Here is a 25,966-nt window from a genome sequence, read left to right on the forward strand (position 1 = left end):
ATTTAGCCATCGTCAAAATCTACAAAAAAATTATTCTAAGCATTGTACACTTGTATATTTTGTAAATATAATTTGTATAATATTCTTGTAAATTATTTTATTTTCTAACCTTGTTTTGCAGTTGGGGTTTTTTGGGGTTTTGAGATTTTTTGAATTTTTGTATATACTGGGGTTTTGGGTTATTGTAAATTTATTTGTGCAAGTGAGATCAAGGGAAAAGACCTGGATTTGAGCTAGATTTAGGCCCTTGAGGGTAATATCTATCCTCTACAATTTTTGCAGGGCCAACTATTGAAGATTTTGTAGCAAAATTGAAGATCTAAAACAAAATTTGATTTTTGAGCAAGGGTTTCAATTTTTTCAGGCCTTCTAGGCCCGACATTCTCCTCCAGGCTAGCCGTCCAGCCTCTTATCCCTTTGCGTCAGCCTTTTTCTAGCCCTAAAGTTTGGTCGTAAGCCCCTAAGGGCCTTGACCTACCTTTTTCCTCCTGGTTGTAAGCCTTAGAGGCTTTGACCTCCCCTCTCGACCTTAAATGACAACCCTTTAGGGCTTTCCGTGGGCCATTAAGGCCTTTAAGGCCTGGCCGCAGGCCATTCTTGACTTTGTCCTCACCTCAAGCCTCCTCTTCCTCCTCCTAGCCCCTTGCTTTCCCTCTTGGCCTCCTCCTTGAGCCTTCCGCTTCCCCTTTAGGTCTCTTGGCCTCCTCTTTAGCCCTCATGATAGGGCTATTAGGCCTTTTCCCTTTAGCCGCTAGGCTTATTTGTCCTCTCTTGTGTGCCTTTGCCTCTTCCTTAGCCTTCTAGCGCTCTTCCTAGCCCTCTCTTGCCTTCATTTCATCTCTGAAATTTTATGGGACTGAATACTGGTGGGTTTTGCAGAAGAAATTGGCAAAAATCTTGTGTTTTCAGGTGGCACATCCATTGGAAATTTTTATGCAAATTAAGCAAGCAATCTTCAAGGCCTTGGGCCTAGGGTTTGTTCTCTAAACCCTCATTTTGCCCCACTATTTGCTACAGCTCTCTGAATACATTCATAACTGTGATAAAATTTAAATCTAAGTGCCCCAAAAATCACATATAAGTTGCATAAATGCATTAAGAAATTCATGGAAAAAATTTACTAGTCATTTGGTGAATTGAACATTGTTTATTAGCTAAGTCACTTGACACGGGGATTCGGGACACGTAGGATTCGAGATTCGTGGTGTCGGATTCAAACACGTTGACCCCCCGGAACAAGACACGTAGGATTCGTTATATATATATATATATATATTAAAAACTAGATATTTCTTACACAAATTTTAATTAATGATACAAATTTATTGATTTCAAATATAGATCTTCATCTATAGCTATTAGCATGCATAGTACATACAAAATTCAAATACATGTCAATCTATTATCTATTTCTTATGCTTGGCCCTCTTGCCACCACGAGAAATGTCTAATTTTTTTAGTCTTGTTGGAAAATCAGGATCTTTGTATTAATATCACCCTCTAAGCATTAATATAATACCCAGAGGTATTTTTGTCATTACCTCTGTATCTGTATAGGGATCTTTGTCATTAATATCACCCTTTAAGCATTAACATAAGATAGAACAAGCATAACATGTCAAGTCAAGATTTTGTTTGAGTGATGCGTACATTTTTAGGAGGGTCATGATACAGGAGTTTGACAACCAATGTCACTAACATCAAGGTACATAGAGGGATTGGTGCTCTTGATTAAATACGAGTTCCATACCCTAATACATGACAAAATTCAATGGAAACATTGCAATCCCCCAATCCTGAAAAACTGATAAGCCTGCTGGATTTTGAATGAAATCTAAAATTCTACTTTCTCCATATGATATCCAATGAGGCCGAAACCACTCTCAAACATCCTGAGTCATTTCATGGTAATGTTAAAAATTTAAGTAAAAGGATGAAAATTAAGATTAAGGAGAATGTCACTTTTACCATGAATAGCATATCAATACTAGGGCCTAGACTTGATCATTAAGCTGCCAAAATGCTTGCCAAATGAAAATATGCGTGGCTGTAATGACCAAATGCGGCCTTTTCATACCCGTGCAGGTCACTTTTGCCACCTAACGAGTCCTGGAAAACAGGACATGCTGCCAAAATTGTGACACGACCTCGGATTCGACGAGTCAGGAAAGGACGCAATGTGTCATGGTTTTTGGACACGAATCAGGGCAGAATCATGTCGGACACGCTGGATTCGGGATTCGTGGGGCCTATAAGACGAATCCGGTTATCTAGTTTATTAGGCATAGATCTAACTTATTTATTGACAAAATGTCTCTGCATAACCAGCGGATCAGATCTGATAATCACATCATAGAGGGCTAAAAAATCCAAATTTTCAATTTGATAGGCTTATTTTGACATTTGGGAATTGTTTGGCAGATTTTGGCACATGTTCTCACGTTGGTAGCTCACTGTTTCCACTCTTTTATTACTTCTGTTATAAGTGCTTTAAGATGACACTGAAAATACATCATAAGCAGGTTGATTCGCTTAATTTTTCATTTGACAAGTCATTAGGTGTCACATTGTTCAGATTTGATATGACACTGAAAATACACCATAAGAAAGTTGATTAACTTAATTTTTATTTGACAAGTCATTAGGTGTCTCATTGTTCACATTTGACCATAACTTGCTTGTCATTTTGGAACAAAAGTGATTTTGTTTACTACTGCCTTAAATCTATCTTAACAGTGAACGTCATGTTACATAGTGATTTTCATTGTTACATGCTCTAATAAGTTCATTATGAAGAAGATTTGTTTTATTGTGCTATTGTGAAGAGGATTGCTTAAACATTGGAATCTAACATTTGCTTGTCTTGTGTTAGCTCTAAGAATCATTAACTTTGCACTAAAATCACCCACACATCTAAGCTCTAATCTTCTTGAATGGTTTAAGCATTGAAAATCTAATTGGCATTAAAGTATCTCTCTCGCTCTCAAGTATCTTGACATATAATCGGCATTACTGTGTTGAGCCTCTAATTGTCTAAAGAACATTGTAAATCTCAAAAGGAATCAATGGATAATTGCTAAACACAGTCTTGTTTTGCCATCTTATCTTAAGAAGCTTTGATAATTTTGTTTGTTTATTTTAAGCATTGACATCTTGAGATTATTGGTTGTATGATGGTGAATCATTCTAAGTGAGCATCTCTTAATATTGGCATAAGATCGTTGACATTTACTTTGTTAAAATATCTTGAAAGATTTTAAATTGTTTCAAGTAACTTTCATTATTGAATAAGTGTTCTAAATTGCTATCATTAAGCATCTTGTGGATTGATCTATTGTTTAACATTGACACTTAATAATTTGGCACATTCTTGGTGATAAGATTGTTTTTTCCATTTTTTGTTAAAGTACTCTTGTCATAATCATTACTTAAGTACTTAAACAATTAAGCAATCTTAATCTAATAAATCACTCGTATTCCTTGCGTAAGCATCCTAAGTCTAGTTGCATTAATAACTTACCTCCAAGCATAAGCTTGGTTGATAAATATCTAGGGGCAACCTTTCTCAATTTAGCTTGAGGGATTCAACATTTTTTTAGTGGTTAACATGGTGACCTTGCAGTCGTCAGAGCCACAGTCTCTGCAATGCCGGAAGCATCGGGTGGTTGGAACACTAGGGGAGGTATCGTTAATCAAGCCCTTGCTTGCTTCCTGTTGGCTTTCATCCCACAACCTACTCTAAAGACTAGTTCCAAAACAATTAAGAGGAAGGTCATACTTAGAATAGGCATATAACTAAAAGTAACCAAGATTCTTGCATCACACTTAGGTCTTAGGATTTGCATATCATATAGGTTAGTGAAGCATTGAAACAACGATTGTCTGTCTAATTACTTGGCATATGATTGGTAATAAGCAAGAAGTTGACTCCATAACTATGTTGCATGAGTTTGGAACGTTGGGGACTTGGGTACGGGTGTCGGGAACGGTTAGAGTTTTCCGCAAAATCTACAGGAAATGGCTAATCGGGAGCGGTAATATTATATAATAAAAAAAATAAAATATAAAAATAAAAATTATTTTTTAATTATATCATTTATATAATAATCAAAATTAATATTGAATCAAAATATTTAAATATTAAAATCAATTTAAATATATAATCTCTCTTATATATAAATATATTCTTTGGGTGTCTCTCTCCCTGAGTCTCTCCCTTTTGTATATATAAAATATTAAAATGTCAAGTTCATTACGACACATGAGTCTCTCCCTTTTATATATATAAAATATTAAAATGTCGAGTTCATTACGACACATGACGAGTCTTTGAAACAATCTGGCTTAAAACTACAAAGGAACACTCTTACATATGTTTCTCTAGTTATTCTTAAGAGAAAAAGTAAAGAAACTCTTGCACACACAATCTTTTGCGATATATATACATAACAACAAAAGAAATACTCATCAGCATGACATCCCAGATATTGCCCTTACATAAAGATGCCACACACTTCCTTATCCCATTAGGAGATTGCTCCAGTTTCTCAATTAAGGATATCAGTGTAAAGGATGTCTTCGGCCTTTCTTCGTGCGAAGGTTTCGACTTAGGCTCATGTTTTGTGGGCAGTTCAACATATTTCTCTACAGGCTTTGTATTCCCCAACCCCAGGGAATGCCGGAACTCCAAAAAAAATAGCCTTCAAAGCTCCCGGAACTTTCCCAAGCTCCCATTGGAGCTCCCACTGAAAAGGGAACGTTCCCATACAGTTCCAAAGCTCCTGAGAGCGCGGGAACCATTAGAACGGGTTTCCCAACTCTTGGGAGCGGTTCTCGTGTAACATAGCTCCATAAGGCACTGGTCTCACATTCAAATCAAATCTAATCCTTAAGTCTTCCTAAAATTAACAAAGTAACTAGGCCACTCAATCATGTCTCCTGGACTTGTTGGTTGCCAACTTGTCCTCCATCTTCACATTTCCATAGGGACTACCCCCCATAGCCTCATGTTGGGAGACAACTAGAACGAAGACATTGGGGATCAAGGTGACAACCCCTGACCTGAGTTGTTGTCGCAGTGCGTGTACAATCTGAGCAACAACAGGTAGCATTATCAATGTTTTAAGAATATAAGATCAGACTTTTGCTTAGCAATTGTAATATGAGCTGTTCAAAATTACAAACTTCTTGAATTTTCTCCCTTCCATATAGGGTTATGATTTTAGAATAACTTTTGCAATTATTTTTGTGTGTGAAATTAATTTTTGGTATACTTCTGCGATTATTTTTGTGTGCAAAATTTATTTCTGGAACTTCTGCGATTCTTTTTCTGTGTAGAATCTATTTCTGGAACTTCTGCGATTATTTTTGTGTGTAGAATCTATTTTTGGAACTTTTGCGATTATTGGTTGCCTTGTTTTCAGTTAGTCACTAAGTAGTTGCAGAGTTTCGTGGAAATTTAAAATGGTATTAGAGTAGAAATCAACATAAAGACCAACACCAAGTTGATCAGTTAGTGAAAAGAGAAGATCAGTGAGGAAGGCTAGTGCTAGATTTTGAAGAGTAGTTCTTTGGATAAGTAGGATGTTGTTCCAAGGATTGAGGGCAGATCACTATTTGGAGGGAGCCTCTAATTTCTGCTCATAGAATGAGCAGATATCTCTAGTGTTGGAAGATAATGGGGTACTCGAGTTTATAAAGTAGGCTATAGCGCCACCTCAAGTTGCCCAACAATTGGCCCAACATAACAAGAATGATACCAAGGCGAGGAGGAACATTCTAGAGGGGTTCAAGGACCATATTAACCTTCATCTCCATGGGAAGATGACAACATATGAGATGTTTAAAGCCATCTTAGATCTGTATCAGGGTTCCAGTGATGTCAGGAAGCTAGCTCTTAAGGAGAAGCTAAGAAATATCCGGATGGGTAAAGGAGAGTCTATCATCACATATCTTTCAAAATTCACTCAGGTTCGGGATTAGCTAAGTGGTGTGGGTGAGACGGTAGTAGAAAAATACCTTGTGAGCCTTGCGCTTTTGAGACTCCATAAGTCTTGGTATAGTTTCCAGGATGGAGTGAGTGGTAGAGAAAATTTTCCCAATTTGGAAAGGTTATGGATTGACTGCATTCAACAAGAAATCCAGAGAGGGACGAAAGATGGTAGATCAACGAAGATAGAGGACGAGGAGAAATTTGCTCCGACAGGAAAAGGAAACAAAGCCAAGGGAAAGAAAGGAAACGGCAAGGCTGAGTCCAGTCAGAAGGGTGACAATAAGAAGAAGGATTTGAGCAAGATCAAGTGCTTCCATTGCCATGAGTTTGGGCACTATGCCACTGAGTGTCCTAATTGGAAGAAGGGATCCATGAAGGATCATTTTGTTGCATCAATTGAGGTAGATGGATTTTCTTCCCAATTTGAGAAAGATTTCTCATTGATAGCTTGCATGGCAAGATCAATAGGCATCAACACATGGTATATAGATTCTAGAGCATCCTTCCATATGACCTAGAACATGGAGTATTTCAGGCTTCAGCTAGCTGGAGGAGGACATGTAGTTTCATATCGAGCTAGGAGATGATGGCAAGTACACAACTAGGGGAGTTGGTATCGCCAATTTTCAGAGTGAGTCAGGTAATCCTTTTCATCTCAGAGATGTCCTCTATGTTCCAGGCTTGAAGAAGAACCTTTTTTCAGTAGCTACCCTTGAGGATAAGGGTTATGATGTCATCTTCAGCAGGGTAAGGCTTACCTCCAACACTTAGCTTCTGGATGTAATAAGCAGATAGGTGTGAGGATGGAGAATCTCTACAGGTTGCAGGTTGAGACATGCGCAACCTCGAGTAGCAAGGCAAGAGGCGAGTAGAGTAAAGACATGTGAGAACTTTGGCACATACGCATGGGTCACTTGCATCATGGAATGCTGAAAGATTCTTTAGCAGATAGCTGCATGACTACAAAATGTAGTTTTGATCTACATGATGTGTGCAAAGGGGGCACGCTTGGCAAGTATTCCAAGTCATCTTTTCAGGGCTGAGATAGCAGAGCCAAAGAGATTTTGGAGTTGGTGCATTCAAATGTATGTGGGCCCTGTTGCACAATTTTTGTCAAAGTTCCAAGGAAGCAGATTTGCCATTTTTTTTAAAAGATCAGATCATCAATCAACAGTTTATTGAGTCATTATAAACCCATTATGTAAGTTTGTAATGTAAATGATGCTAGTAAGACCATGAATGTATGTAACAACCTAGGTAAGCCTATTATTTTGGCAATAATTTCATCCTACGAGGTTTTTAGTCTCACTGACTCATTTGTGTTCTAAACTTGGATGGCCGACAAAGTTTTTCCCTCTAGCCTCACCCCAAAGCTAGGGTGGAATTTTTCATCAAAGTCTTAGGTGAGTCATAGTGTTCTAGTTGAGCTTTATGTAAAAATGATTTGGGAATAATTTAAGTTAATTAGCTAAATTATTTTATTACAAATCACTTGGTCTACTAGATCCTATTGTGTCGCAGAATTGGGTATGTCTTTTGAGGGTCTATACCGAACGGGTGTTCCCCCTTTGAGGGTTGTAAATGTAAAAATGTTTACTAAAAATATTTTAGTGCATGTACCCTCGCAATTAGAAACCATGGCTAAAGTGTTTGAGGGTGGAAAAAATAATAAATCCCCTCAAGTGTTATTTAATTAATTTTTCTGGCAAAAATAAAATTAATCCTAAGCCAAAAAATTAATTAATTAGAGTCAAAATAAAAATTCCTAGAGAAATTGAATTCTCCAAGTGGAAAAGTTCGTGGGTCTTGAAGGAATTAATTTTTGGAGGTTCTCCACCAAGGGAATATTGGATATTTCAAGAAAAATTGGACCCTTGGACCTTATTGGTTAAGTCAAAGTCAATTTTTTGAGGAAATTATCTCAAAATAATTAATTTTGAGCTAATAAAAAAGAGATTAAATGAGAAATTTGAAAATTCCTCAAAAATAAAAATTCAACGGTGGATATTAAAAGATAATCGAGTATTTTTCAACGTCCGAGATTATATTGATGAGGATCAAGCCAACTAGTCGTTATTTTTCCACTTGGAGGATTTATCTATAAATTAGAGTCATTTTTTCCAAAAATCATCTGATGTTTGGCTAAGAAATTGCTGTAGAAGAATTGATGTAACACTATTGTCCCACAGGGAATGGTTATTTGAATCATAATAAAGACTTTGGGGTGCAGTTCATGGTGTTCAATGTTCATTGATTTGTGGTATGTGATGGGTAAGAGCTTTCCTATATTGCGCTTATTGATTTTAAAATTTGTTTTTCATTAGATGGGGATAAAATAATTCTACTGATACATTTTGGGTTTATCTTAGATGATTTGATTCGCCATATGTCTAACAATTTTTCTTGAGAAAAATATATAGTGTTTGTAGGTTCCCCAGTCCTTGGTCTCCAAGTTCACAAATTGTGGGCATGAACCCACCTTGTTTGGACTCTGGATATTTATATGGTTGATTAACTTCGCTAAGGCTATAATGTGCATTAATTTTCCAAAGTATATTTAGCCATTTATCAAAGAAAAACTCCATATTTCTCAAAATTTCTTTCAAACATTGTATATTTGTAAATAAAATTATAAAATAATTTTGTATATTATTTTTGCTACTTGAGGTTTTGGGTATTTGTAAATCTATTTTTTGCAGGTGAGATCAAGTGGAGAAAGTTGGAATAGAGCTAGATCTAGGCCCTTGAGGGTAAGATCTAGTCTCTATTTTTTTTTTTGCAGGGCCAGCCATTGAAGAAATTGAGTAAAATTGCAGATCTGAAGGAAATTATTTTTTCTGAAGTTGGGGCTTCATGTTTCAGCCCTCTCAGGCCTAGATTTAGCCTCTCCAAGACTAGTGCCAACCTCTAAAGGCCCTGTGTCAACCCTTTAGCCCCCTGCGTCATCATTTTTGAGGCCGTAAGCCCTAGAGGCCTCGACCTCCCCTCCTTGGCCCAGCGTCTGAGTTTTAGGGCCTTCTTAGGCTTGACCATGAGGCCTAGAAGCCTCGGCCCCCTCTTTCGGCCTTCTTTCCCGAGGCCGTGGCCCTTCTGGGGCCCATGACAACCCTTTAGGGCCTCCAACCCTAGTCGCAAGCCCTAAGAGGGCTTCCTTCTCCCTGCGTCAAGCCTTTTTGGCATTCTCCATCCTCCTTAGGCCGCTAGCCTTTCTTGGCCTTCTTCCTCCTTTTGTGATCCTCTTTGACCTCTTTTCCCTAGCCCTTCGCTCCCTTCTAGCCCTAGTTTGACTTCTGAAATTTTTGGGACTGAATACTTCGTGGTTCTGTAGGAGAAAGCTGCTCAAAATTGGTGTTTTAAGGCTGCATGAGCATTGGAGAAATTTTTGACAATTTGGGCAAGTGGGCTACAAGGCCTTGGGCCTAGGGTTTGCTCTCTAAACCCTCATTTTATCTTTGTTTCGCTACAACTGTAGATTCATGTTCATAACAGTGTTAGAAGTGTCTTAAAAATATATCTAATTGGTCAAAATACTCTAAATTTGCAAAATAATTACTCCTAAAGTTTTGGATGCTTGGGCTTTGCAAATCTAGCCTAGATCCACATTTTTGCTTGTTGAAATTTCTCTGCATAATTTCTGAATCAGATCTGAATATTTTCTGATTAACACACCTAACAAAGCTCAAAAATCATTTTTCATATATATATATATATATTTTAATTCAGTTTGGCAATTAGGGCTTAATTTGGCACTTGTTGTTGCATCAATAACTCACTGATTTTCTGTTCTATTTGCTGCTGTAACAAGTTGTTTCAGATCTGATATAATTCTGAACTTTGCATCTTAAGAGACCTAAAAATTGATTTTTTTTCTCAAATTTGGGCACATTTTGACACCAGTAACTCACTAAGTGTATGATTTTCTTACTGCTGTAATAAACATTTCAGAACTGATATATCTGTGGTAATTTCATCATAAGAAGACTGAATACATCTAAATTGTTGAGTTGGAAAAGTTGGTTTGATAGTTGGATTTCTCTTTCTTACATTGGGCAAGTATATGCATCTTGAAAATAGCATCTAGGGCAAACTTGCCTACTGCTGTTATAAATTATTTGCTGCCGTCAGATTAGTCACTTATTGCTCATTAAAGGGTCATCGGAACATTGCATAAGTGCTTTCATAGTTTTACCTTCTTGTCGATAGTAGTGATATTGTGAAAGTAGCTGACATTGTGTTTTCCTTGTGAGTTTATATGCTACAAAATTCATACTTCACATCTAATAAGCTCACTCACTAAAGCATTCTAATCATATCTTTCCTCGGTATCTTTGGGCATAGTGACATCTTGTGAGTTTAATAAGTGGCATTGAAGTAACTTGTTTTAATTGGTGATGATATAAATTACATCCAAGTGTTCTTAATTTGAAGATTGGTAAATCTAATTGCACATCACCTATTGAAGAATGTTGGCTAAGAACACTTGCTTTCTTATTGTCTTTTCTGGATAATAGTCATTGGCTTATCATACTAAATCACTAGTTAATTGTTGCTCTATTGTTTATCTGTTGTGGATTTATATTTTTGAGCAATTGCTCTAGAGGATCTCTTGTTTATTATTAGCACTTGTATTATTGAGCAATTATTATTGTTTAAGATTGTCTTTCAATACATTGTTAAGTACTCTTGCCATAAATTAACCAACATGAAGTACTTAAATCACATAAACAATCTTAAATTAACACTCACTTAGAGTCTTGCATTTCATCCTAAGCATAGTTGCATTAATAACTTACCTCCAAGCTTAATCTTGGTTGATAGACTCCTAGGACAACCTTTTCTCATTTAGCTTGAGGGATTCAACCCTTCTTAGTGGTTAAGACAATGACCTTGCGGTCGTTAGAGGCACAATCTCTGTAGCGTCAAAGGCATTGGGTGGTTGGAACACAGGGGGAGGTATCGTTAATCAAGCCTTTCTTGCTTCCTATTGGCTCCCATCCTACAACCTACTTTGAAGTCTGTTTCTCAAAACAGTTAAGGGAAAGGTTCCATTTAGACTAGGCATATAAGCTAAAATTAACCAAGATCCTTGCATCATACTTAGGTCTTAGGAGTTGCATTTCATATAGTTAATCATATAAGCAGCAGTTGTCCATCCGATTACTTGGTCATAATTTATAATAAGCAAGAACTTTTGACTCCATAAGGCACTGGTCTCAATTCTAAATCTAATCGAATCCTTAATCTTGCTAAATTTTCACCAAGTAGCTAGGCCACTCAACTGTGTCTCCTGGGCAAGTTGGTTCCCAACTTGCTTTCCATCATCTCATTTCCATAGGGACTACCCCCCATAGCCTGCTATTGGGAGATAGCTAGAATGGAGTGGGTGGGCATCAAAGTGACAACCCCCGCCTTGAGCCGTTGTTACAGTGCCTGTACAATCTGAGCGACAACAGACCCTTCTCTTCTCTCTCTCATGAAGTGCAAGTATTATGTTACTTTCATAGATGATTATTCTTGGAAAACTTGGATATTTTTTATGAAGAAGAAGGATGAGGTCTTAACCAAGTTCATTGAGTTTAAGGCCTTGATAGAAAACTAGATTGGGAAGAAGATCAAAGTAGTGAGGAGTGATAATGGCAGGGAATATGTCTCCAATGACTTCAAGGACTTGTGTGCCAAGGAGCGAATTATGAGAGAGCTGACAACACCCCATAACCCTTAGCTGAATGGGGTGGCTGAGAGGAAGAACTACAGTATAATTGGAGTAGCCAAGGTCATTTTGCATGATCAAGGACTGCCTATGTTCTTGTGGGCAGAGGCATATAACACTGGTATTTCTGCAAAACAAGAGTCCACACAGGGTGCTTGGAAGAGTGACACCAGAAGAGGTTTTCACAGGCAAGAAGCCTGATGTTTGACCCTTTCGTATCTTTGGCACAAAATTTTATTGCCAGGTGTCCAAAGATAACAAGAAGAAGTTGGAGCCCACAACTGAAAAGGGAATTTTCATGGGATACAGTGAGACAACTCAAGCATACAGGGTGTACCTACTAGGACTCGAGAAGACAATTATTGGGCGGGACGTGAGGTTTCAGAGGATAGAGCTCTGAGGGAGTCCTTAGAGCGAGAGTAGGTTGGAGTACTTGAGGGGGAGCTACTCGCTCCCAAGCAGGAGCCTCAACCAGGGTCGTAGAATGAGTCTCAGCCAGGTGGCAAGAGGGCAGCACAATAGGATGACCAGGAGTCAATATAGGATGAGAAGGAGAGACTGGGATGAGTGGAGGAAGCCATTCAATAAGTGACTCCTACCATAGGGAGGAAGAGAGCCAAGTGGGCTAATAGGTTGATTCAGGAGGCCCAGGAGCGAGTTGAGGCTCCTAGCTCTATGTTCAGGCAGAGGAAGCAGCCACAAAGGTACGCAAGATATATGGCATTAATGACAGAGTTGGTGGACATAGAGATTTCTTGTTATGAGGAGGCAACCTCTTAGCAAGTTTGGCAGGATGCCATGGTGGTGGAATATTCCTCCATCATGAAGAATGATGTCTGGGAGATTGTACTACATCATGGTTGGAGGGCTTCCCTTCATTATAGTGCTTTATGTTGATGATCTTATATTGACTGGAGTAGACAACCCGATTTAGGATTGCAAGGAAGACCTTGCAAGGGAGTTTGAGATGAAGGATATGGGGCTTAAGCACTATTTCCTTGGATTGGAGGTTTGGTAGGGTGACAGTGACATCTTTGTGGGATAGGGGAAGTACACTATAGAGATCCTCCAGAGGTTTCATATGCAAGATTTTAGGCCCATGACCATGCCTCTAGTCATAAACTGGAGCAAGGTGGATGCTAGTAGAGTAGAGCGAGTAGTTTCTAAAGTATACAAGCAACTCATTGGGTCATTGATGTATTTGGTCAACACACGGCTTGATGCTTGTTTTGCAGTAAACCAACCGAGTCAGTTCATGATGGAATCGACCAGAGTTCATTGGGTTGGTGTGAAGCATGTGATTGTGGTACAAACAGGTTGATGAAGTGAGGCTTGAGGGCTTCACAGATGCAGATTGGGCAGGGAGCTCCATAGATTAGAAGAGTACTTCAAGTTACGTCTTTAGTATTGGGTCAACAACTATTTCCTGGTTTAGCAGTAAGCAGAGATCAATTGCACTCAGTTCAGCAGAGGCTGAGTACATGGCTGTATATGGATGAGGAAGTTGCTTGTGGGACTTTTCAGATAGGGCATGGAGCATATTGTGATACATTGTGATAATAAGAGTTGCATTATGCTCTCTGAGAATCTTGTGTTTCATGATTGCTTTAAGCATATTGAGATCAGGTATCACCATCTTAGGGATTGTGTGCAAAAAGGGGTAGTGAAACTATCGTACATTCTAATAGAGGAACAAATAACAAATATCTTGACCAAGGCATTGGCAAGAGGCAATTTTGTCTATTTCATAGATAAGTTGGGAGTTGTACATAATCTCTTCCTCGCTAAGAGGGAGTGTTGAAAATTATAGTGAGTGAAGGCTTTCTTTGGCTTGTGCCTTAGCTAGAGAGACCACGAGTTGTCTTTCCCTTAGCACGGTTCGATATCATGAGATAGACTTCAGTTCATGCGTAGTGTTGGAGGATCAATTACGTGGACCCTTCTCCAGTTTAACTATAGGACTGGGTGGTAGTTCGAATTTAGATAGAACGAGTTAACTTCGGTCATTGATTGAAGAAAGGACGAGTTGTGACTCCAGTGATGATTGGAGAGAGAACCAGTTCGACTCAGTTAACTTGTCAATCACAATTCAAGTTCTAAATTTGTACTTGCCTAATTTAGCATGGATCGAATCTATAAAATGTGGAAGGCACATGTATTATTCAATTGTTGAGTGCACAAGTTTTGTGAGATATCTTTGCTTGTGGTGTGTGTATCCTTGAGGAGCAAGTGTGCACATTTTTAGGAAGGCTTCTTGTGGTAAATAATAGGGCATAATAGCACTAGGAAATAGGAGGCAATTTTGCGCTAGGAAATAGGAGGTCTGGTGCACAAGGAAGTAGGGCCAGGATTTGCGCAAGGAAATAGGAGCAGGGTCAGAGGATTGCAGAGACAGAGTCTCGCTAGTACAGCAGGAGAACAAGTGTGTTCTCAAGAAGACAGATTGACTTGTAATTGATCTATTTGCTCAATCAATAAAATGCCACATCAAAGAAGCAGATTTTCCCAGTTGGGTTTCCTGAGAAAAATAATTGTGCCAAATTTGTGTGTTGTGTTTTTATCTGTGTGTTTATATTCCATTGCTTATCAGTTAAGAAACTCTGTATCTTGGTGAAAGTAAATTTGGTTTCAGTATTGGTTGCCTTGTTTTCAATTTTTTATTTTGAGGAAGAACCTGTGAACAGTTTTGAAACCAACGTTTCGGACTAGCTTAGTGAGTCCATCATCAGGGCAATGAGATTTGTTTTTGAGAAGAGAGAGCGTGAAAATTACGGAGCTTACTAATAGTTATTTGAAAAGCATTGCTGTTGTTTTCATTAGTAGTCGGCTTATAAATGGTAAATTAATTAATACTTATTTAATTTATTTATTTAGATAGGTATTTATTATATTTATTATTATTTATTTATTTAGTTATAATTTTGTTATATAATTGTTTATTATATATATATATATATATTTATATATTTGAATTTCAAATAAAATAAATTTATTATCTATTTATTATTATTATTATTATTATTATCATTATTATTATCATTATTATTTATTGATTTATTTTTATTTATTTATTATAAATAAATAAAAATAATTTAATAAATACCTATTTATTTAGATAGGAATTTATTATATATTATTATTATTTGTATCTAGTTATAATATTTATTATATTATTGTTTATTTATATATATATATAGTTTATTATTTAATTTTCAAATAAAATAAATCTATTATTTATTTAATATTATTTTTATTATTATTATTTATTTTTTCTGAATTTAGACTAATTCTATTAAGCAAAAAATATTGTACAAGAGGATACATTCAAGAGAGACAGGAAACCGGCAACCGGAAATGATAGGACTATCAACCTCGGTTCCGGAGAAGGAGTTAAACAAACAAGGAGCTACAACAAGTCGCTGGGAGCCTAAAGAAGCATTGATTCCTACCCTGAAAGGGTAGAGGCCTCAACACGAAGCTTTTTCCCTTTCCTTTTTTTTACTTCAACCCAACCATTTTGGGGTGGATGAGCGATAACAACTTGAAGATTGGGGTCCTCCACAGGGGAGCCCTCCTTTTCTGAATCAGAGGAGGAGGACAAATGGACGCGTTTCTGAGCAGTGGCTGAGTCAGAGGAAGGCGCCAGACCATCGGTGGAAGGGACCACGAAAAAAGGGGCCTGATTCAATTCTTCATCGCTATCTTCATCTTCAGAGCTGGAGGAATCAGAATCCACGACTGGAGGAGGAGAGCAAGGAGCCCATCGTTTGGACTTGGGCTTGGAGACGTTGGCCTTATTCTTTTTTGCCGGGCGAGATGGGCATGTATTCTGCAAATGCCCAGATTGGTGGCAATGGCGGCACCGAAAAGCAGTATTCTCGTAATCCAGTGTCTGGGTCCAGACAAAGTCGTTTATCTTGAGATTGATTTGTTCTGGAAGTCCTTTGCTCAGGTCTAACTCCACACATACTCTTGCATATGAGTAGAGACCTTTGGATTCCCGCCATAAATCTCCCCTAATGAAGCTGCCCAAGGTATCGCCTATAGCTCTAAAGACACGAGTACTCCATAGGTGGGCAGGTAAGTTTGGAAGCCTGATCCATACAGGTGTCTTGGTAATGACTGCAGTAGCTGGATCAAAATCTGGGAACCAAGGAGTCAAGAAGAGCCCTGCAGTTCCCATGAACCAAGGGCCCTCTGCTAAGGCCTTTTCATAATGCTTACTGTTATCAAATAGAACAATGAAGTAACCTTTTGAACAAAAAAAGATCTTACAATGATGTGTCCAGTTTGCATGGATCCATGCATAGAGATCCTGAGATCGCGGCCACTGTCCATTAAATCTGCAAATGATGGCTCTTTCTGCAAATTCTTGAAGTTGGGTTGCCAGATCTTCATGGATGAGTTCAGCAGAGGGAACTTCTTCAATATTGTCCACTAAGAAGGCCTTATATTTAAGGGCTTCCGGGGGTTTGGGGTTCTCAGAGTGAATTGCGTCTTTGTATGAGAATGGCCGAGTAGAGGATGACTGTCCCGCAGCACCTCCTCTCAAACGAAGGGTTACCACCACAGAGCTGTTCCTGGAAATGCTGTAAGAAGAGAGGGGAAGAGGGTCTTCAAGTTGTTTACCTTGAAAGAGAAGTCGCTGAAGGCTTGATGGGATCCCCATCCTGCGTTCTAGATTCAGTTTGAGTTCCTGCACCAGATCTGAAGGACTGACCCATTGCATGATGGTTCTGCCTGTAGGCTGAGAAATTTGGATCTGAAAGGAGTCAGAGAAGGGCCTTGACCCCATGCCAGGGCTTCTTGTGCTTCCTAGAGCAGATCTGCCGTGGCTATTTCCCATCCGGGGGATCGGATCTGCAAGCTCTTGGCCGATCTGTTTGATGAGAGCCCGATCTGATTGATCATCGACGGATCCGGGGATTTTATACCTTCTTATGCTTGAAGTGAACGTCCCGGCTCCTTGCATCGTTCTCCCAGGGACGGAGGTAGCTGATCCGTGAGGTGGGTTGCGAGTCCTTTGCTGACGGCGATGCGAACCCCGATTTTCTGAGATTGTTTGAACTTCATCTGGTAGGGGCGGCAAAATAATTTGGGATTTCCAGGCTCCAGGCAGCACTGTCCATATTTTCCATGCAGATCCTTCTCTGCGATTGGAGACTGCGGTTCGGAATAGGACAGAGCCAAGATGTATACAGATCTCTGGATCTGGCTAGAGCATGGGCCTTTCTGCCTTCTGGGTGACCGGATCTGTCAGATCTGAAGATAAGACTGCGTTTCGGAGAGCGATTGTTTGCCCTAGATCTAAACAAAGACCATGCGAATGCTGAGATCTCATGCACTGGTTCATGGCAAAAGCGCACGGGTAACTGTCCGGCCGAGACCATAATGGCGAGTGCAGATCTGCTATGAAGGCAAAAGGATCCCGAGCTGTGCTTGCTGAGGTTGCCCAGAATGCTGGACTGGAAAGATGCGTAAAAGATGACTGCAGAAACCTTCTCCGCTGCCATTGTCCCTGGTTGTCGTATTGGCAACTTGCATTTGCCAATGTTAAACTAATAGTACTCAACAAAAAATTGATTTATTATTAATTTATTAACTTATTATTATTTATTTATTATAATAAAATAAATTAATAAATACCTATTTATTTAGATAGGTATTTATTATATTTACTAAAAATTATTATTGTTTATTTATTTGTTTATAATTTTATTATATTATTGTTTATTATATACATATAACTTATTATTTTTGATAAGAACCTATTTGTTTAGATAGGTATTTATTATATATTATTATTATTTATTTATTTAGTTATAATTTTATTATATTATTGTTTATTTATATATATAGTTTATTATTTAAATTTCAAATAAAATAAATCTATTATTATTTAATTAATATTAATATTATTATTATTATTAGTTGTTAATTTATTAACTTATTATTATTTATTTATTAAAAAAAAATAAATTAATAAATACCTATTTATTTAGATAGGTATTTATTATATTTATTAAGTATTATTATTGTTTATTTATTTGGTTATAATTTTATTATATTATTGATTATTTATTTATATATATATATATATATATATACTTATTATTTAAATTTCAAATAAAATAAATCTATTATTTGTTTATTATTATTATTATTGTTTATTTATTTATTAATTTATTTATATTTATTATTTATTATTATTTATTATTTAATTATTATTATTTTTATTATTATTATCATTATTATTATTATATATTCAGTTATTATTATGTTTATTGCTTTTTTATTTTATTTAATAGGGGTTTCCAGGTGTCACTTAACTTTAGTCCGTCGTCTCTATTCATATTATTGGAGGATTTTTCGATTTCAATTGCTTCTTTAACTCTTCTTTTTAAATAATGGTCTTCTTTATGGATTAATTTTGCTTGTTCCATGCAAATATAATGTGAGGAGGAACAAGCATGCTCAGCTAGCCCAGATTTTTCTGACCTATTTCTTGAGATGTCATTAATATGCTCTTTTAGCCCAATTATTCACCAAGTAGTTTTAGAGTTTCATACAAATTAACAGGTGAAGCTAGATTCTTGTGATGATTAATGTTGATCTTGTTCCTCCAAGAGTTTTATTCAATTTCCTGGTCAAATTTGTCTTGTTAGGTAGTTCACATTTTTATTGGTTCCTTTCAGTATTGGATTCTTCTTGTTTTCTGAGTCTGACTTCTTTCATTGCTTTAATTATATGGTTAAAACTCACATAGGCTCCATTTTCTGTTATTTCTAGCAATATCCTGTATTTGTAAAAATTTAGTGTTGATTTTTATTTTAATGGTAACATGTACAGGTCGTTCATCAGAATGAGCAGCAAGGAAAATAATTTCAAAGATCTTAACAAATGAATCACAATAAAACAGTATTAAGAAAGCCACTGTTGTGAAGGAAAAACACATTTCAACTTATTCAACGACTGCAATGCCAACAGTTGGAACGGCTGGAGGGATTTTTCTTCTTTCATTCATGGCTATATGCCCATGCTTTGGTTTCAAAAAGAAAGAAGAAAAACGCCCTTGTCTTGTGCCTCCTCCAAGTGAGTTAATTGAAAATTCTCCAGTTTGATTATTTTAGGTTTGCATTTTATTTTCTTTCTCATTGAAAACTTGTTTAATTGTACTGTTTCTGTTAGATTAGTTCATGACAACAGTGATGTTTCTATATATAATTTTTGTCAGATGATTTTAACCCGTGAATATGGATTAGTTCTTAAAGTTTTTGATGTTTAAAGAACCTTTTTAAAAGAATATTTTTGATTTAGGGGCAAAGAATGTTCATGTATAAACAGAGCAAAAGGGATACTTTATTTAGGCAGGGGCAGTAAGCTCAAGTCTCTGACTATTCTGTGACAGAGTCTCCTTTGGCCTGTGTAAGGCATCTTAGCAAGGCATAGAGATACTCTCTTTGTTTTTTTACAGATATGTGCATCCTAATATCTATATTGGTGTTCTGCATTGCTATCTGTTATACTTGTGAAAGGGGTAAATTGTGTTTATTTTTCTGAAAATGCATACATTATATTGTGAAGTAGGTTTTACATACATACTATGGTTGGGGGGCTATTTGTCTCAATATAATAGCCTGGAGATTTGCCTTTTCCTAGGCACATCTGCAGTTCTTTACGTGGATTCCGCCTTCTCACTTAACAGACCACTGCTTTCCTTATCATCGTTCACCCAACACTGATGTATAATAATGCCAGGCTTCTCCAGGTCTGAAACTCGTCTGCTGGAGTGATGTCTGCTTTGCACAGAAAAATCGGCAGCCTCTACTCATCCTCTTTGGCCCTGAATCTTCTTCTGAGCTCAGGCTGCTATCAACTACATTTCACATATCCTGAAGCAACACTACCACACCTCAGGTCTGCTGGAAATGGCCTTCAGGAAGTGCACCTGCTACGTCAACTCAATCACAGAAGGTCAGGAAGGGGGCAATCATAAATCTCAGATTCCAGCCAAAATCCTCCAAGATGCTCACCTTAGGGCTTTGGCAACTGTTCAAGTTACTCTGTGGTTGACCTCTCGGGCTGGTAGCAAGAAGGGGTGACTCTGCAACTTGCTGACCAAAATTTAGACAAAACCACTGTGAGGTGTACTGCACATTCATACCTAGTTCCATTAGAAAAAGACCCTCAAGACTCCTTTTGCTTATGCAGAAAACCTTGTGGGCAAGATCTGGCTCCAACTTGGGGACAACTTCTCCACGCAGGAATGCTTGAGAAACTCAGAATCTCTCACCAATCTTTTTCTGGAGCTTGCAGAGAAATACCATCTCCCTTCATGCTCGATCATCATTGAAAACAGAGACACATCAAAGCACGAATGATTATATGCATAGATTTCCAATAAAAATGTATTAAACAATTGATTCCCTTCACCCTTTTTGCTTGGGAAAAGAGTCTCATGTTCACCAAAAGAAATAATGACATCACCTCCTTGAAACAGTTCATGAATGTTATTGGACTGATCTTCACGATGTATCATATTGGATTCAAACCTGGTCAGCATATTGGCATTTGTTCCTGCAATTGGAGAGGTCAAGAATGCAGATCAGTTTGTTTCCATTACCAGTATGATACTGAACCCTATCCGACTCTTCTATGCAGTCTGGAAGACCTGTGCTGCCGTCAGCCTTAAGGGTTATAACAGATTCATCACAATCATGAGGTTGAAAGACTTTATGGAAGATCTTCCTTGTATCCAATTTTCCTTTAGATCTTTGATTCTCAATTCATATATGATGATTGATTTCCTTGGTTTGCAGTGGTCAATTATTATAACTACCATAGTCAGGATTAGATGGGACAGCACTTTCAAAAGTTTCTTCCTTAATGACTATCATGGAATGCTTCCTAACTTCAGCAGTACCAGAGGTGCTCTTCTGTTTGTTATTTCTATCAATATTCAAAGTACGTTGTCAATAACCCCATCTTCTAGACAGCCACTAGGTGTCTGGGGAATCTGCTTCCCAGCTTGTATTTCATAGGACCAATTGTTAGTTTATTGTAGCAGTGGACATGTGTTCTAGTCTCTAAGATGTCTAAGACGCTAAGGAACACGAAATCTCCAAAACCCAGAAAAGGTTTCGTGAGATAAAACTCAAAAACACCTTAATTAAATTAATTAGCCAATAATTAAATTATTTCCCAAGTCTAACTTAGGAAAAGTGGTTAACTAAAGTTAATTAATTATGGTAATTCAAATTTGCTCTAGAGACTTATATTGATAGAGTCAAAGTGATCTAAGCCATTGATTGGGATTAGATCCTGGTCGTTGGTTGCCCAACATAAGATTATAAGAGCAAGTCGAGGCTTGGAGAAGGTGCATCGAATATCATTTGAGCAGTTCGACTACCCAGCTGTAGGTATTCAACAAGGGCACAATTGAAGATAGGGAAAGCATCAGAGAGAGGGTTCAACGGAGATTCTGGAGGAAGATTTCCATAGTATTTTCAATGTCTGGGAGACAAGAAGAAAGAGGCCAAATTATTTGCAGAGGAGGCCATACAATGCAGTGTGAATAGCTAGAAACCCCAATGCAATTAGTCGAGAGAGACTTGTTTCAGTTTCCAGTAGTCAGATCAATGTTCTGGAGGCAGAGCGAGTAGGTTCCAGAGGTAGAGGGAGGCTAGATGTCTCACCCGGAGGCAGATCTGGGGTTGTACGAATTTATTCAGCCATGCTGTATTATGGGCTGCAGTGCGAGTGGCTAGGGAGAGCGCGAGCAAGCTAGAATAGGCCAGATTAGTTGCAGAGGGAGACAAGGGTGTCTTCCAGTATATTTTGCTAGTTGTAGATTGTTGAATTTGCTGAAGAATAATATAGACCCTCATTTGCTGTACTAATTTTCCCTTCGGGGTTTTTCCAAGGACATTTGTCCAAAAATAACGGTGTTAATTTTTTGTGTGTGTGCATCTATTTCTTAGTTCCGTATTTTATATTTCTGCAGTGTTTTTTATAGTGAAGAATGCATCAGTGATTTAATTGTTATTTGTTGTTAATAATAAACAAAAGAAAAATAAACTGCTAATAGTTAGAAGATTAAACTCCAGTTGTTGCATTCCAGGATTTTTCACACCAATCTGTCAAGAAAACATAACTGTCCTTTCCTTCATTGGCTTCATCACAGAGTCTAGGAGGATCATCGCCATACACTTTGGGCTTCGTTTTGCAGTGCTGCATCTTCATTCTCAGTAGTGGCATCATCTAGGCTTATTTCCCAAGCACCTAAATGACCATTTCCTTGCCAAGACTGATTTAAAGATTTCACATACCCTTGAAATCCTGGACCATCATTCCACCAATTTGGTGGGCAAGCAAATGCAGTTTGCTTGCAGCCATCTTAACACAAATGATACAAAAATTGAAAATAAGTACAACTTTGTATTTTTCTAGAATGGAGACGCCAATGTGAGCTTCAAATGACTTCACATTGGTGCTAGCCTCACCTTGCAAGCACCAGGTCTTCAAAATATTCAAAGAACAAGGACTTCATTCTTCTTGTGGAGTCGCTAGATGAATAGATTTATCCTTGACTTTTGGATGAGATCATTCAAGGAAATTGAATCTTAGACTTTGAATTACGACTCAACTCCTCCTTGGCAATAGTGCTAAAACTGTTATCACAAAATCAGGCACCCTAGTGCTAGGCCAGACTAGATGCTCAGCAACAATGGGATTCACTGCCACTATCACCTTAGCTTTGAATTTCCTTGATGTTTTGTGGGTGGATGTTATCCCCATAAGGGAGGCTTCCCTAGAGGGAATTAGAGGTTAGATGACTACAAGGATCCTAGCCAAATGATTCTTTGAGGAGGCTGGTGCATGTGCCCAGAATCGCCATAGATCGCTCGCTCAGCGGGTCAGGCGTAGCGTAACATCCACTTGGATCCAGAGTGGTGCCTGCCTATTCCTTCCTCGCCTCGTTGCACATGCATATTGAGCCTAATACTAATATGCGCTATTATGTATGCCCACCCAAGATAATAGCGCAGAAGCCCACGAGACCCAAAACCATTGTACGGGTCAGGGCAGGGGGTCAGTTGTTCAGTAGATCTTGGGGCATATATTCCCCATAACTCATAGGATCTCTTGCCTATCCTGTGCTCGATCTATAAGGAAGGTCCTATCCAGTTAGTTCCTCGGCTGCTTGGTTCCATTTAGTTGTACCATACGATATTACCCAGTATTGAAACCCATATTGGTTGATATGGCATTCTCCTGATTCGCCCATCTTTCGATGCCCTTTCCACAACGCAACACAGGTTCGGCGGGGACGCGCGGCGTAGGACATCGCATTACCATCTACCGCCCTTTCCTCCCTCGATTCAATATTCGATGAAAAAATAAAAGAATAAGGCTATTCATGCATCGTTGTATGCTCGACAAGCATCGGTTGCTGGTGCAATAGGAGTACACTACGATAGGATCAGTCACCCTGGCTGGCGGGCGAACCAAACCCTTCTCCCTCCCAAATTGTGCTATGCCCCACTTCTCGCCCCGATTTGTATAGAGCGAAAGAGTAGCTCAGTGATCCCTAGGTTGCACACGTTCGGCCGTTTACTCGCCGTTGCCGCCGTTTCTTTCCAGCCCACGCCGAACCTGTTCTTTGACTATTTTGCACCCTAGAATAGTCTTTAGTAAAGTGTGGCTGCGGGTGAAATGAAGTAGCTTGGTCAAAGAACCGATGGCTCAAGATAGGTTTTGGAGGTGCTCAACCGATTTCTAAAAACACACCACTTGAATTTAATAATTTACAAAAAGTAGAAAATGATGGAGAGTGAGAGACCAATGCTTTGGCTCATTAATTAGTTTCTAGGCATATGGAGTCAAATAAGGGGCAAGTCTATAGCTGAAAACCTTGGATGGAGTGGAAAAAGGAAAGGATAACCTCTCAATCTAACACTAGCAACTTTACAAGTAGGAGACTTGAGATTAAGGAATGCAATCTAGTTTCCTTAATGGATTCTTGATGACAAATTCTGCATATGAAGAAAATAGAGTTCATAAGAGATATTACAATTTTTAATATGGCACATGACAAACCCTCATAATAAAATAATAATTTTCTAAGCTAAAATCCCCTAAATTAGCCTAAGGAGGGACCAAAGCTGATTTCACACATTAATTAATCTAAAATATTGCAATTTGGGGCTCCTGAAGCCACATGTACAAAATCTATGGGTCGAAGCCCCTAAAAGATGATCCTCTCTCCAAATGAAGGGCAAGCCAGTGGTGTTGGGTAGTGTCCAACCTCCAAAGTGTGAAAATTACATCTATGACAACAAATGGAAATTGTTTTTCTAATTGTTCATTTATTTAACAATTTATCTGCTGTCTGCTGTGACAAATATCAAATAATTCACACTATGATTTTCACAAATAAATACTACGGAAGAAAAGTAGCGCTGGAAATTGAGAAATGCTAGCACACAGACATAAAAATCGACACAGTTATTTTTGGACAAATATCCCTAGAAAAACCCAACTTGGGAAAACTGGTTTAGCAAATGAGGGTTTTATTATTATGCAGCAGTGAAATTCTGAGTACAATCTGGATGCCTGAAACTAACAATCCACAGCCAGAAAATTTGGCTAAAATTATCTAAGGGAATTGCCCTTCCTCCACAGGCAACCTAGACACTTGTGTTGCTTGTACTTGCGCAACTTCTTTTACTGACGCTTATGCTCGTATTCATGCGGTTGCCCGTACTCGGGCTTCTGCCTGCACTCGTGTTTCTGCCCTGACTCGGGCTCCTACTTGCACTCACACTGCTGCTTGTACATAGGCTTCGCATGTACTCGCGTTGCCTGTACTCGAAATGCATGCGCTGGGAATAACTCGACCTCTTGCTGCTACCTCTCCGGATCTGGAAATCTTCCTTAGGATCACTGTCCCTGCCTCTCACTAACACTGTGTCCCTCTTTGGCTCAAACTGTACTGCTACTAGCTCGATCTGCACAAGGAACTGCTCCTCAAGTGTCTCTGTTGTCTTCTCCAAGTGCCCATCGACTTCTTATAATCCTTTGTTGACGTACTAACAACCAAGATTAAAACTTAATTGTAATATCCCCATTTTTGTGAGCATGGGAATTTTGCCTAATTTTGGTGATATAAGTAAAGGGGGGAAATATTATTTTGGAGAATAGTGGCAAGTATTATTTTATTGGAGATTGGCGGAAAATTATTATTTTATTAAAATGGAGACAAAAGTCACTTGGTGGAAAATGGCCCCCGCCAATAAAATAATAATAATTAAAAAAAGAGTCTAGAAGCACGGGGAGAAATTATAAAAGGAGGATGGACTCATTTGCTAATCATCTTTTTACTATTACATTTCACCTTTCATCTTCTCTAGTGGCTGTTTAGCACAAGAAGAAAAGTGTTGTTTAGCACCAGGAATTCCATGTGGAATTCCACCTCTACTTTCAGTGAACTTGGAGTGTCACCTTAGGGGAGTAAGAAGGAGTCCATCTTAGGGCTTCTCTAGGAGCTACATTGCATACTATTTCCAGTTGGAGCATGCTTCTCTTAGGGTGTAGAAGGAAATTCGAAGGGGCTGAGAGAAGCTAGCAGATAGTGGAGTTTTGGCCAGAGAATTTGCAGAGAATTATCCATAAGGAGGATGAGTTTTTCCTTGGGGATTTGCAGGGCTGAGAGTGCTGCATTTTGGAGGACTGAATTTATCTATTCTAGGGCCTGTGCAGGGGTTTACAACCAGTTTCTGTGCACTTGCAGAGATTCAGAATTTGGGGAGCATTCGAGCTGGGATCTGCTTGGTGATTGAGGGGAGAAATTTGTAGGAGTTAGGGAGGATTTGGGCCAAATTCAATAGTATCTAAACTGTAGGGCATTTTCTGACCAAATTGAGCAATTTACACTTGTTGGGGGTCACCGGGGGTCAGTGGATTCAGCCCAAACCCTTTCTGTGTGTTTTGTGGGTTTGGTGAGAGGAGTCTAGGATTAATTTTACATAATTTTCTGAGCACTTTTGAGGGAAAAATTCCTAGTTCCATGCAACAATTAGCAGCATAAATTGTTGGAGGAGGGCGCAATTTACCCCAAGACCATTTCCACTACTTGGGTCCGCGAGATAATTTTGGGTTTTGTTGAAGCTAGTGTGGAGAGCCTACATTTAATTTTGTAGAATTTTTGGAGTAGATTTGCGGGCCAAAATCTTAGTTCATCTACAACAACACTAGTAATAATT

General features: G+C 38.3%; 1 protein-coding gene across 11 annotated transcripts in view; it reads left to right on the forward strand.

The window, feature by feature from the left end:
- The window catches only part of LOC149141796 (calmodulin-binding receptor-like cytoplasmic kinase 3), a 322,579-nt gene that overhangs the window by 100,649 nt on the left and 195,964 nt on the right, over positions 1-25,966 (forward strand). For all 11 annotated transcript variants that reach the window (XM_089450428.1, XM_089450429.1, XM_089450431.1 and 8 more), the window contains one exon: positions 18,552-18,794. In XM_089450428.1, the coding sequence (XP_089306554.1) occupies positions 18,680-18,794 (115 nt within the window). In that variant the 5' untranslated portion in view covers positions 18,552-18,679. The remainder of the gene's footprint in view (positions 1-18,551; positions 18,795-25,966) is intronic.

Source organism: Pinus tabuliformis, chromosome X, assembly GCF_031772625.1.
Source record: "Pinus tabuliformis cultivar Carrire ecotype Pingquan chromosome X, CPIR1, whole genome shotgun sequence".
Classification (NCBI taxonomy): domain Eukaryota; kingdom Viridiplantae; phylum Streptophyta; class Pinopsida; order Pinales; family Pinaceae; genus Pinus; species Pinus tabuliformis.